This window comes from Pangasianodon hypophthalmus, chromosome 23, assembly GCF_027358585.1.
Source record: "Pangasianodon hypophthalmus isolate fPanHyp1 chromosome 23, fPanHyp1.pri, whole genome shotgun sequence".
Lineage (NCBI taxonomy): Eukaryota > Metazoa > Chordata > Actinopteri > Siluriformes > Pangasiidae > Pangasianodon > Pangasianodon hypophthalmus.
This window is the reverse complement of record NC_069732.1, coordinates 9,848,081-9,861,191: the sequence shown is the minus strand read 5'-3', so window position 1 is coordinate 9,861,191 and position 13,111 is coordinate 9,848,081. Positions and strand designations below refer to the sequence as shown.

General features: G+C 39.0%; 1 protein-coding gene across 1 annotated transcript in view; it reads right to left on the bottom strand.

The window, feature by feature from the left end:
• The window catches only part of gabbr2 (gamma-aminobutyric acid (GABA) B receptor, 2), a 181,354-nt gene extending 173,246 nt beyond the window's left edge, over nucleotides 1–8,108 (bottom strand). The window contains exon 1 of the mRNA XM_026929439.3: nucleotides 7,079–8,108. Within this exon, the coding sequence (XP_026785240.2) occupies nucleotides 7,079–7,372 (294 nt within the window). The 5' untranslated portion in view covers nucleotides 7,373–8,108. The remainder of the gene's footprint in view (nucleotides 1–7,078) is intronic.
• Between the last annotated feature and the right edge of the window lie 5,003 nt (nucleotides 8,109–13,111).

Sequence of the window (13,111 nt, the reverse complement as noted above, 5' to 3'; positions counted from 1 at the left end):
TAAATGCATTTGTCTCTGAAATTCTGACAGCCTTTGTGGGAAGTTTTAAAACATATAAAACCATGTGGTGCAACAGAAAAGTGTTGTCTAGCACACTATCTTTGGGAGATGGGAGTTCAAATCCTGACAATGCCACAGCCACCCATGGCTGGGAGTCAGGAGAGCAGACTTGGCTGTGCTGTATGGATGAGAGGGATGGCATTACTCTCTCCCCTGTCAATTGGGTGTATGCAGAAGAGGGCAGCTAGTGCTTTCCTCTGAGTGGGTTACATTGCCCTATGATGCAGAATGAGCAGCAGTTTGAAAAGATGTGAAGATTGGCATCACATGTCTCAAAGGAAGCACATGTTTGTCCCTGGTTGGTGGCTGTTGTATGACAGGGAGTTAGCTAGTGGGTGAGAACTGGCAAGAGCAATTTGTGGGAAAAATGGTGGGAAAAAACTGGGGCATTATAATAAAAAATAATGATTGGCAACATTCACCATTCAAATGGTGGATTGAATTACATTGTTACCTTTCACAAAGAAACTGGATGATGACATAAAAATGAAATTAGGCTAAAATGATTAGGCTAAATAGCTTATTAAAGGCTTATTGTGGTTGTTACTCTGTCACTCTTCATGACACTCGTCTGCACAACATATAGTAGACTAGCTCCTTTTCACTTCTGTAAGCCCTTTATTTATGGTATACATTTGTGTTTTACTTCTCCATTTTTGGCACGCCATTCACTGCGGTCCTATGTCATTAAAGAGACACAGTCCCATGCTTGCACATGCACACACACTCAATCAGTACAGCAGCAGCTCCTTCCCTTCTGTCCAGGAATTACACCGGATTTAATATAATTAAAGGACTGACAAGGACAAACTTTCCACTTATTACTCAGTGCTTGCCCCAGGAGAAAGACAGTGTCCATATGGCATTTGCCCAATCTCTAATGACAACACCCTTTCCCGTCTAAATCCTCTAACTTCAGCACACTCTGGGGAATAGAGGACAGTCACCTGATTGTGTCACAGCATCAGGATGCATGTACTGATTTCAAGTAAATGTATGGGTTCTTCATTAACATGATGGTTATTTGAGAAATTACATCTAATACAAAAAAAACCTGGATGCTATCTCTCAATAGACTGGAGTTATCAATGTTTTGTGAAAAACCCAGTTAAATCTCAGGATGAGTAATTAAAGAAACACTCAGAGGAAGTCTAATGAAGGTCAACCATTTCCCCCAGACTAAAGAACATTCACAGACTAATCAGAAGCTAATTAACTTTTTTTTCTTTCTTTGAATATAGTCATCTAAGAAAAGACCAGACTATATAAATATGCTTATTGCAACATGCTTATTAATGCTTATTAAACACCGTTTATATATGTATAAAGTGAGAACAATAATATATCCCTTTTATCAGAAATCTGTATTTCTATAAATTACTGGCTCCAAATATCTTCAACTACGTATATATAAAATGCCTGAGAAACTCTCTGATGTAAGAGTTCACTGGCCACACTCAGGCAGGGTCCAATTACCCTGTAGCATTTTGGCTACTGAAAAAAGAAATTTGGGTGACTAGCTAGCTCTTGCACCTTCCCCAGGCTTTCCCTTAGACTAAAGCTCCTCTTATCCTTTGCTGCAAAACCAATCACTATGTAGATGCTGGTTTTATTTTAATTGCAACCAGATGCTCGTGTCCAGCAGCTTTTGAAATAATCTCTCATCACATTTGTTGGCTTATCAAAGAGGCAAGAGTTTATTATAAATATAACTGGAGTCTTGGTGTTCACGTTTAGGTCAGGCAATTATTGTATGAACCTGATAAAAAAAATTGGACAAATTTGTATTAAATTCTATTTTATACAAATTAAGTTGTAGGAAAATCTCAGCACTCAGCCCTAACCTTCCTAGCTTTTAATCCAAACTGACTTGTGTGATTCTTCCAAAACAAATTGGCAAGTACGTCTATTGTACAATAGTGGCCATTGTGGAAGTCATTTCCAGAAATCATATGGTATGAACAGTTCCTTGATCAATACAAACTACATTACCTTCATACATGCCACAGGTTTTTCATTTCATAATGATATAACATGCAAGAGCCCTGTTTTATCATCTTGGAATGTACAGTCTAGTACTGGATCTTTTTGTGAAGATTTTCATACTGAGAGTTTACCCCTACATCAGCAAGTAAGATTTATGAGAAATACTTAAGCTGCAGCATAATTGTACTTGTGTTATCTAAAGCCTATGGTAGAATAATAACACGGCTGCTCATATTAAAGAATGTAAATGAAGGCCCAGGGCTGAGATCCTCTGGGTTAGGGGAGTACTAGCAGAGCATTAGACTCCTGACTCAAGGCTATGGCAACGAGACAGTGAAAGGTCAGCAATTAACACCCCACTCCAACATCTACATGATGAACAATTAGCTTATTCTAGTAGAAAAAGCCACTGTTTTTTAAGAGAAGGCACTAATATCAGTTGGATAAGGCAATACTACACAGTTAGGACTATTTGGAGTGATGGAGCTGACCTGATGCACATACTACTGCTCAAATTTGATAGCGTTTTCCGAAAGAAGGATAGATGTAGGTACTCATATAATTGTAGATTTATATTATTGTACTTGCTAAATTTCCTAGACCTAGAGTTGTTAAGTCTTAAGTCAATAGAAATACTGTACAGCCACACTACTTCAGTCCAAAAAAAAAGAGAATATTCGATCATTACTAACAATATGTATGCCATCTTGCTGACAGGTTCATGCTGTTGTTCTTTATTTACAAGTGAAAAAGGCTGTGTTTGACTTCCTGACTTTTTAAAGGTCAGATAAACAGCTACAGATGTGTACTGTACCTGTACAAAATAGCCCCTTATGACAAGCATGTAGTCACAGGTAACAAGAACAAGTATAAAGTGTGATTAAGAGTGGGACTATGATTGGGGTTTTACTGCTAGTCATAAACACAGTTATGGCTCAATAAACAGACCTGAGTCTGACATAATATGACGTAGCTCTTGCGTTGACTAATTATACTGAGCAGCCTTGGCTATTGTGTTTTTTGACTCACTTGGTGGCTCTGTCTGTCTAATCTATTGACCCCTGCCTAATTTTTAACCATGATTTTTTTTCCCTTTTGAATTTTTAATATTTAAAAAATATATGCTTGTGCTTACATCCACATACCCCCATTTTGTGACATTATTAATGTTTCTATTCAACAGCTGCTCTAAAAAGTACATCATCCAAAAGATGAGACAGACCCCTTTTCTCCACTTGAGTGGCCATACAAACTGTTAAATAATTGTGATAATTGAGGTGTAGCATGCAGGTCACATCCTTACATGTATCTCAACTGTGGCAATAAAGAAATCCATATCCTGCACTTTTCTCTTTCTCGTCCTTTTGCTAAAACAGCTTCCTCCCTCATTTATCACTTAATCTCTATGTGTGCTTTGATCTGACACAAATCAGAGCTTCTCAAAGCAAAATAAAGCTTTTAAAAACTACAATCATTAATTTTAAAGAACATCACACAGGGAGGTAAGTACATCCTGTAGTAAAGGGGAAAAAGCTGGGATTACCATAAGGCCTGGTTATAGTTTTAGTCAAAGTGAGACAGAGTAGAACAGGGTATCTTTTTCAAACTAAGGATGGTATCTGCCACCAATCAGTATGTATTCAGTATAAGTTACTCACTCAGTAACCGCTATCCTGGTCAGGGTCATGGTGACTCCAGAGCCTATCCTGGGAGCACTGGACATCTGGCAGGAATACACCCTGGATGGGACACCAGTCCATCACAGGGCACCATACACACACATTCACACCTATGTTAACCAATCCACCTACTGGCATGCTTTTTGGAGGTGGAGGAAACAGGAAAACCCAGAAGGATCCTACATGGACATGGGAAAAACATACACAGAAACTCAACACAGACAGCAACCCCAACTCAGGATTGAACCAGGGCCCCTTGAGCTGTGAGGCTACTCACTGTGCCACACACTATAAAATTCATAATAAAATTCAGGTATTATACAGGTACCCTGCAATAGAATGGCATCCAATCCAGGGTGTATTCCCACCTCATGCCCAGTGTTCCTGGCATAGGCTCCAGATCCATTGCAACCCTGATCAAGAAAAAGCATTTAGTGAAGATGAATGAATGAATAGGCACTATCTAGGGCACAAAATGACCCTGAATGAGACCCCAGTCCATCACAAGGCCATCATAAGTCCATCATGATCACATAGTACCTACATGAAACTGAATTTAATAACCATAAATGTATATCTTTTTATGCTGAATACATTCTGAGTGGTGTCTATATGAATCTCTCCAGTGGATCTGTCTAGGGTGTAACCCTTAGGCCAGGCTGATGCAGTTATACCCATGCCCAGCTGAGCAAATTCAACCAGTCTACAGCTCTACTGAGAGAGGATAAAGGGATAAAGATGGTCTAGGACTGATTACTTACATTTCCACTGTTAAATCCTGGCAAACCCATGCTACACTATTATTGCCTGCTTTTCTCAGGGTGTGCATGCTTGTTTTGTGTGAATTTTAACTAGGAATGTCATTGCATTGATCTATCAAACCTGGCTTTCTTCCAGTGTTACATAATGTATCTGCTTGAGAACAAATAATTAAAAATAGCCCTCACTCTTTGACACATTTACCTGACAATCATTTGTGAGATACATGGAGGGAAAGGCTATACAAACATAAAAGGCAGAATAATTGACTTAAACAGTAAACAGTGCAGTGGTCTGGTTTACGCTGCACAACAGCAGATGTTTATAGCAGTGTATATAGCAATGGCATGAGTTTGAATCTGGTGCATCCTTTATTAGTGCGTGACAGTCTGTTTTAATGAGAGAACATTTACACATTCTTTAATGCCTAGGTGATTTGCACATAGCTTTACACTGATAATTAGCTCATATTAACCCCCTGACATACAACGTTCCTGAGAATTATGAATTCCAATTAACACATGCTAGAATTAACAGTTTTTTCTGATATACAGTATGTATTTGAAATGCAAAATTACTCTGGAATAGGAATTTGAAAGTCAAAGGTTTAAGCTTATCACAATGTTTTTGTGTTTTATGTATCATGTAAACTGATGCTTGTGTGGTTCTGGTAAATTATAGAGCAGCCACTTGCACTAAAGCTGCTCTGTAGCTAGAAAGCCAAAAAAAATTGATAACATTAAAAAGGGAATAGCGAGAAAGCAATGTGTTGATTGATTTGCTTCTACCTAGCATGTGGCAGAAGCCATGACTGTTACTGCTGGGAGTTTAATGGGTGTTTAAAGGATTTCACATAATCACTAATGTTGTTTATTTTTCACCATGCTTTCACTAGCTGGTAGCCAGATTCCAGCTAGTGGACAAAGCTGCTGTGATCTTTTAGCTATGTTAATCTCTCGCAGGTTAAGAGCAGCTTACCATCGGTAAAAACTGAGAAACCAAGCACTTAGTAGTAGAGTGGTTCCTGAAGAATACCTAGCATTATTGTTAACTATTATCCACAAGAATGATAGCTAACATTACGTTCATCAACTACTGATATTTACTGATCGCATTTCCCTCTTACAAGAATTTTCTGCATTCATATTGTATTTTATTATGGTGATTATGATTTTATTCTGAGATGTTTTTCTAGCTGCAGTATTTTGTCATTTCCTTTGATACATTGACATTTGTGTATTTTTTTTTTAGGGGCAGCATGGTGGTGGTCCCTGGTTCAATCCTGTGCTCAGGTTACTGTCTGTGTGGAGTGTCTATGAATGTTCTCCCTGTGTTAGTGTGAGTTTCCTCCATATTCTCTGGTTTCTTCCCACCTTCAAAATATATGCCAGTGGGTGGATTGGCTATGCTATATTGCCCCTGAATGTGTGTGTGTGTGTGTGTGTGTGTACATGTTGCCCTGTGATGGTCTGGCATCCCATTCAGGCTGTATTCCTCCCTCACGCCCAGTGTTCCCAGGACATGCTCTGGATCCACCTCAGCCCTGACCAAGCAGTTACTGATGATGATTGAATATTTTCTGTTATATAGAGTATCAAACTATTATTTAGTACATTTTTTGTCCATTTCTGACCACAAACCCATAGTGAGGAATTCCCTTGCCATGTGTGAGAAGGAAAACTTTATAGGAACCACTCTTTCACATCTACCTGAAGCACATACTGTATGTTTGGAGAAGATATCCAGCTGTATATTATTAGTTTATAATAATATTATAGACACGAAATGTAGCCTACAATATGTTGAGCCTAATCTTAAACAATTTGCATCAGGTCATGAAATATAGGCTTTGCACTTAACCGAGCAATTTATTATTATTATTATTATTATTATTATTATTAAATAGTTCACTGACTTTATCACTTCATGTCTGTGACATTTAAATACAGGCGTTGTCATTACATTTACATCCCATATCCTTGAAGGTGCGATAGGTCGAGCACAGAAGGAAAAAACACAACAAATGACTGCCATCTTCAGGTGTAACGAAAACTGAGCGGCTGGAAGCCAGGCTCTGCTCTGCTGCTTAATAAGCACTGATTAAGACAGAAGTAATTGTTGCTGCTGCATGAAAACTGCGATTGTTTTTGGTGCAGTTAAATCTAACCTCCTGATGGATTTCAGCTGAGCAGCTCTAAACTGGACAAATAAAACAGCCATGCAAATAAAATGTCGCAAAGTAGCCTATACAAATGCTCGAATCCAAACAGTGTGAACCAGAAATACCACAGAAATTAGATGTAAAACTGATTTTTTTTTTTTTTAATGGACATGTCCATAATCAGATGTGCTGAGAAGTGACTTGTGTCACGAGCTAATTGCACGTGCTACAGCCACCTGGACAGATTTCAGGATGAAATTAAAAGGTGAGCTGGGTTATGTGATTTTTGTTTGTTTGTTCTTTGGGTTTTTTTTGTATTATTTTATATATTTTTTTACATGCAGGAGTTTGTGTTTGATACACTTGGGCATGCACAGTGCTGGGACGGCACCCATCAGTGATCTAAAGCCAAAAAACAAGCCAAGCAGTTTACCTCGGTGTCGTAGATTTTGGTGATGAGTGAAAAGGAGTACTGCTGTGACTCGCGGATGTGCCGGATGGCGAGCTGCACGGCGGGCTCGATGCCCTGGCTGATGCTGCTCATCAGCGCCGACTCGTTCATCGGCATCAGCACCATGATCGGCACGTCCTTGGAGGACCAGGCGGCGTCCGCACTGTGCCGCGTGTAGTCGTTGCACACCTTCGCGGCGGCGGCGGATAGGAGCAGACATCCGGACAGAAAGACCGAAATCTCCCGCCCGCCGCGGCCCCTGCGGCACGGAGCCATGCTGCACCGCGCACGATGAAGAGCCGACGCGCAAACTGCTCACTGTCCGGGCATCGCAGTCTCGAAGACGCTCAGGGCTGATCAGATCTCCCAGCACGGAAATACATTCAAAATCAAAAGATCAGTGAAGGTTTAGGGCTTCCGTAGCACAGCCGCTTCGGTTGAGGAGGCAGCGCGCGCGCGTGTGTTCGCGTGTGTGTGTGTGTGTGAGAGAGAGAGAGAGAGAGATAGAGATAGAGAGAGAGAGAGGGGAGAGAAGGATAATTCCTGCGGACCTTCAGCACTGGAGTTCTCAGCTGAGATGCGTAAATTAGTCGCAGGCAGGGTGAATAAACACCGCACAGCTTCCCCTCGGTTCCGTCCAGCTCCTCGCCTTCCACTCAATCCGTGTGTCTGCCTTTAAACGGAGCCGAGTGAGTGTACAAACATCCTTCTCCTGCAGGAAGAGCGCAGGACCGCTCGTGCTAAAGCGCTACGATTTACTCGCGCGAGCGGTTGTTATGGATACAAACTCAACATCTGAGTATATTCCGGTCCGGTGGCGGAGGAGTGGCATCGCTGTGTGTCTGCGCACAGGTGTATGTGTGTGTGTGTGAGAGAGAGAGAGAGAGAGAGAGATCTCAGATAGGAGAGTCCACTTATGCAATTAAAGTCAGGAGTGGTGGCGCAAAGGGATCCGGATGAGAGTGTCCGCGATTCCGCTGCTGCTCCGAGAGACGCTGCTGCTGCTGCGTAAAGCGCCTCTGAGCTTGTTTAGTGACACACACGCACGCACGCACTCACACGCGCGCGCACACACACACACACACACACGGTGCGGCTGTGAAACAGAAAGGTGTGCGACAGTACGCGGCTCCAAACAAACACGTTGGTGTGCTTACAAAGATTTTTAAAATTTTTTTACACAATTTAAAAAATATATATATTTCATGTGTGTTCAATATCCTATAAATATCGCACAATAATATAAACTTTAGACTATTGCAGGTTACATAACACCTTGATTAGCTGTCGAGATTTGACGAGTCCATTTACAATGATTTGTGAGAAAAAAAGAAAGAAAAAAAAAAAATATATATATATATATATATATATATATATATATATATATATATATATATATATATGTATGTATAATGTGTGTGTGTGTGTGTGTGTGTGTGAATGTCCTCAGGGACAACTTTCAGTGTCCTAACATTGTGCTTGTCTCAGGGCGTCGCTGTCCATGGTTCTGATGCTGTGGGTTCTTCTTCTTGTTATTTTTTTAAATACGGAAGTGAATGAGTGCCAGTGCACATCACTGCAATGTGGATCCTGCTGTTTTAATGCAGCAATTTGTGTTTCAGTTTGCTTTGCGCAGAAATACAACTGTTTAACTGTGAAATACTTCACAATGAGCAAATAACATTTTGAGTGTGAGCATGTGTGTGTGTGTGTGTGTGTGTGTGTGTGTAAGGTTAAGGTTTGGATTAGGTTTTTGCGTAGGTATAGCATTAATTAGTGACATTAATAATTGTGTCAGTGGAAGGTCCTCAGAAGGATAGTAAGCCAAACATGTGATGTGTGTGTGTGTTTTTTTTTCCCTAAATCCTATGAAGTAGGCTAAATATGAGTATGAAACACTGATTGGAAAAGATTCATTGCAAAGTCTAATTCACTTAATATCAGCAAAACTGATCAATGTGATAAAAGTGTCTATAACAAATCTTATGGAATCACTTATGATATAAAACCCCTGTTTATAAGATGACTAGTAAGATGGAGAAAATAGCACGTTCTCTTTATGTGTCATATTATGGCAGGCTACCACTCCTCAATTCCTCAGGCTTATGATCTGTATATAAATATGAAAGACTGATTGGATGCAAATTCTATGCAAAAGATTTGCAAGGTAAATAGTCTTTTAACATGATGCTACTGTGTTTACAAATGAATAATATGATTTACTTCTTGTATTAAAACTGTGTTTATGAAAAGAATGCAATAGCACAGCATAGAGCTTAACCAAAGCTTCAGGCAAAAATGGTACTATTTATGGTACACACTCATGTATACACACACGCATACATGCACACACACACACACACACACATGCACACACACATGCCTACAGACCTATCTGACTTGTCTCTGATTAAAAAGGATTATTAGGACAATCTGAGGCCATCCTTCAGCACGCCTCTCACTGTATTTCTTCTGAATTGTCAGATATTCAAAGCTGCATGAATAAAACATGACACATTAAACATGGCCATTTATTTTGTCCTATGCAATGTCTTAAGACCATTTTAGACTGTGCGATTAGAGCCGTCTTTTAAGATTATTACTTATCACACTGTAAGATCATCCCAATAAAATATGGGGCAAATTCTTTAACACAGTGCAATAACATGTGTTCTCCATGTCATATTATATGATGAAGATCTTTTAAGGATAGACCTGTGATAAAAGAACTTGACTATGTTCCTGCTAATGCCATCAATCAGTGTAGAAACATTTTTCAAAGTGAGCTTGAGGTAGGGCCCTAGTCAAGATTGTCAGTCCACACCAAGACTAGCTGAGTCTTAAGGGGGGAGAAGACAAGTCAAGATCAAGTCTGAAAAAAACTGACACCAAATGGTCAGATTTTCCTCATGCCTGATCTCTTCTACTGAAGCATGTGTTCAGATGACACTCCAATTGATTTGATCTGAAACCGATCATAAGTTTTTTTGCACAAACTTGTGGAATGTGTGTCAGCTCAAGTACACACTGTCATTAAACCAAAAAGGGGACATACCAAGTACTAAGAAATGTTGAAATTCATGTAAATATTTCAGAGATTCTATTTCTATTAACTCAAGTTGTTGTCAGTAATATAATTCATAATGAATATTGTTGTATTAAATGAGCATATATATATATATATATATATATATATATATATATATATATATATATAATGTATGTATGTATTTTACTCCTCAGATTGTATGTGACTGGAAGCATCTGTTTTCCCAGTGAAGACACTTTATAACAAGACTTTGGCTTGACGAGTGTATTTTGGGAATTGATGACATTAACAAGGTGGTTTTTTATAGATTTATAAGGAGTGTCTTTAATGCACCAAGTATTTCACTCAGCTACCATCTGGCCAGACAAGTAAATAGGAGCTCCAGGAAATAAGGCTTCTATTAGAGGAAACATTAATGCAATAGTAACCTGTGAATGAAATGCAGACCAGCCAGAAGGCTAGAAGAGTCATACTACTGTGATGGAACATTAATACTTTAGACACATGCAAAATGCAAAAACTGGCAAGTCCATTTTTCACCAAAAAATGGGAATGAGATTACCATAATCTACCCAACTACACCACATTTATAGTTAAGGCTCAGACCAAAAAAGCATGCTATAAATTAAATAAGGTTAGCTCCTGACAAGCTTAGGAAGAAGTTTGTTGGGGTGTTCATTTGAATAATTGGTTTCTGAATCAGAATTCACAGTCTCTAGACTCCATGCAGCATCACCATCCATCTATTAGTGAACAGATATAGCCCTTGTAGGCAAAATGCATTTTTCATTAGCAAAGAGCACACGTGTACTCCAAGCACATGACATGGAAAGACCTTCAAGGATTTTCTTCCTGTGAAGTGTCTAGCCAGGCACTTGGACACTCTTTTATATTCATTTAAATGAGATCTTTTATGTTTCTAGGTTGGTGCATATAGCCTGCCTTCTTTAATTCTCATTATAGGTTTCCAACAGATATCCACTGTGGATTATCTGTCCATCTATGATGAAGTCTTAACTTCCTGGCAGAAGCAATCCAGTTTATCCATTATCTTGGTTTTGTGTAGATCAACAATTATCTGTCTCTTTAGTGTTGAAATCTCCTTTTTTTCCTATTGATGAGGGATCAGAGTGACATTTTATTGCTGTGCTACTTAAATTTGGTCACAGGCAAGAAAATTCTAAACCGACTGAGAAGATAAGTAATTTCTCCAGTAGTTTGAGTGGTAAATGTGAGTAATTGTTTGTAATATTTATTTCATTCAATCAGTTTTCTATAGCCTGTTAAAGAGGCTAATAATTCTTTATAAACATTAGCACTTATTTTCTCTCTACTAGACCTTGCATGGAGATTGTATTAATGGAAGCACTGCGTGTGACACAATGACCATAATTAAGAAAATTTGCTGCCTTTAAAATCACACTGTTTGAAATCAATATTTGGAAATTAACCCAGGTGTCTCACTTTAAATTAATTTCTAAACTGGAAATGAAACAGTTGTGAGGAAAATAAATCAACAGTCGGATGGATTAAGTATTTAAGGGAATGGAATTATGGCAGTGGCACAAGCTGAAATCTTTCCTCTTCTTAAAGCCTTAACATTTCCTAGATTACATAAAGATTAAAGATTAATTTGTTGGATGAAAAAAGAGTGGTCTGTCATATATATAGGTCACCTTTAAGAGTGGCTTAGGAAGGCCTCACTGTAGTGCAGACACGTTTTTATTTACTACTTTTCTATGTTGGTATATAATCATACTAGTTTTTTTTTTACATGACATCACAGATTATGATTTACTTTCATCAGGAATTCTCAAGGAGAACATAAAATTATGAGTTAGACAAACCTATAATAAATGAGCATTTGGTCCCTACTGTTAAAACAATGATCAGACTTGTCTGACAATATATTAAGAAATGGTATGTTACATTTTGGAGTGAAAGTGTGAAAACGTAAAAATGTGTGAAAGGTGAAGTGTCTAGTAAATTTCTCATCATGTGAAGGTTGTGTGTATTTTCTATAAGGGATAGCATTGCATTAGTCTAGCACGTAGATCATTTTCATTACACTGAAAAACGCAGTCCCACCTGACCCTTCTCCCTTCTGACTGTTAACTAATGTCTCAATAAAAAACATGAACAATATAGTTTAGTGCCTGACAACTGTCCCAGAAGTGTCCTTCCATCTGTCACACCCATCACCCACTCAGCTGAACAACAGCAGCAGCAGAAAACCTGCAGTGTCTTCCCCGGGGTTCTGCAGTCTCTCCATCACTAACAAACAAAATTAGGTCTAAAGTTTCCCAGCAATCCCTGCAACGGAGGACCTGCTATGCATCACAGTGCAGTATCAGTGTCCGGGGTTTTCCCCTGTAGGTGTGTGAGCGACTAGCAGCTCATGTTCATTAGTGAGTGCGCTCCGGGCTCGCTCTGTCTGACATCATCCCGGATACAAAGACCACAACAGCCGGACTGTTTTATCTGCATGTCCTGTCACTTATAAGTTCCACTGAAAGACATTGTGTCCGTCCTCCTTGTGAGTGTTTGCTGAAGATGCGAAGAACTTGAAATTTTCTCTATTTTCTCATTCATAAGCTATGTATTTAACATATTGTTTTTTTAATTCTCTGGAAGAAAGTTTTAACATCATTGTCACTAAAGAGGTTTATTTTTATAGTGACAATCAATGCATGACTCTGCCCCAGACTTATCATCAGTATATGGCTACCTATACTGTAAGAATGTGAATGACTAAGCAGTCCAGAAGCAATTAAACCCTGGCTCCTAGTGCATTCGTAAAGTGGTTTGTCTTAGAATCACAGACAGTGTAATAGCTGTGGAGCAAGGTCAGGTATCGCCAAACTTTGCCATTTAAAACTGAAAAGAAAACAGACCCAGACGTTCCGCAAAAATTAAATTAGATTAAAAAAAAGTCCTGTATTATGTACTATTTGAGCTCTACAAGC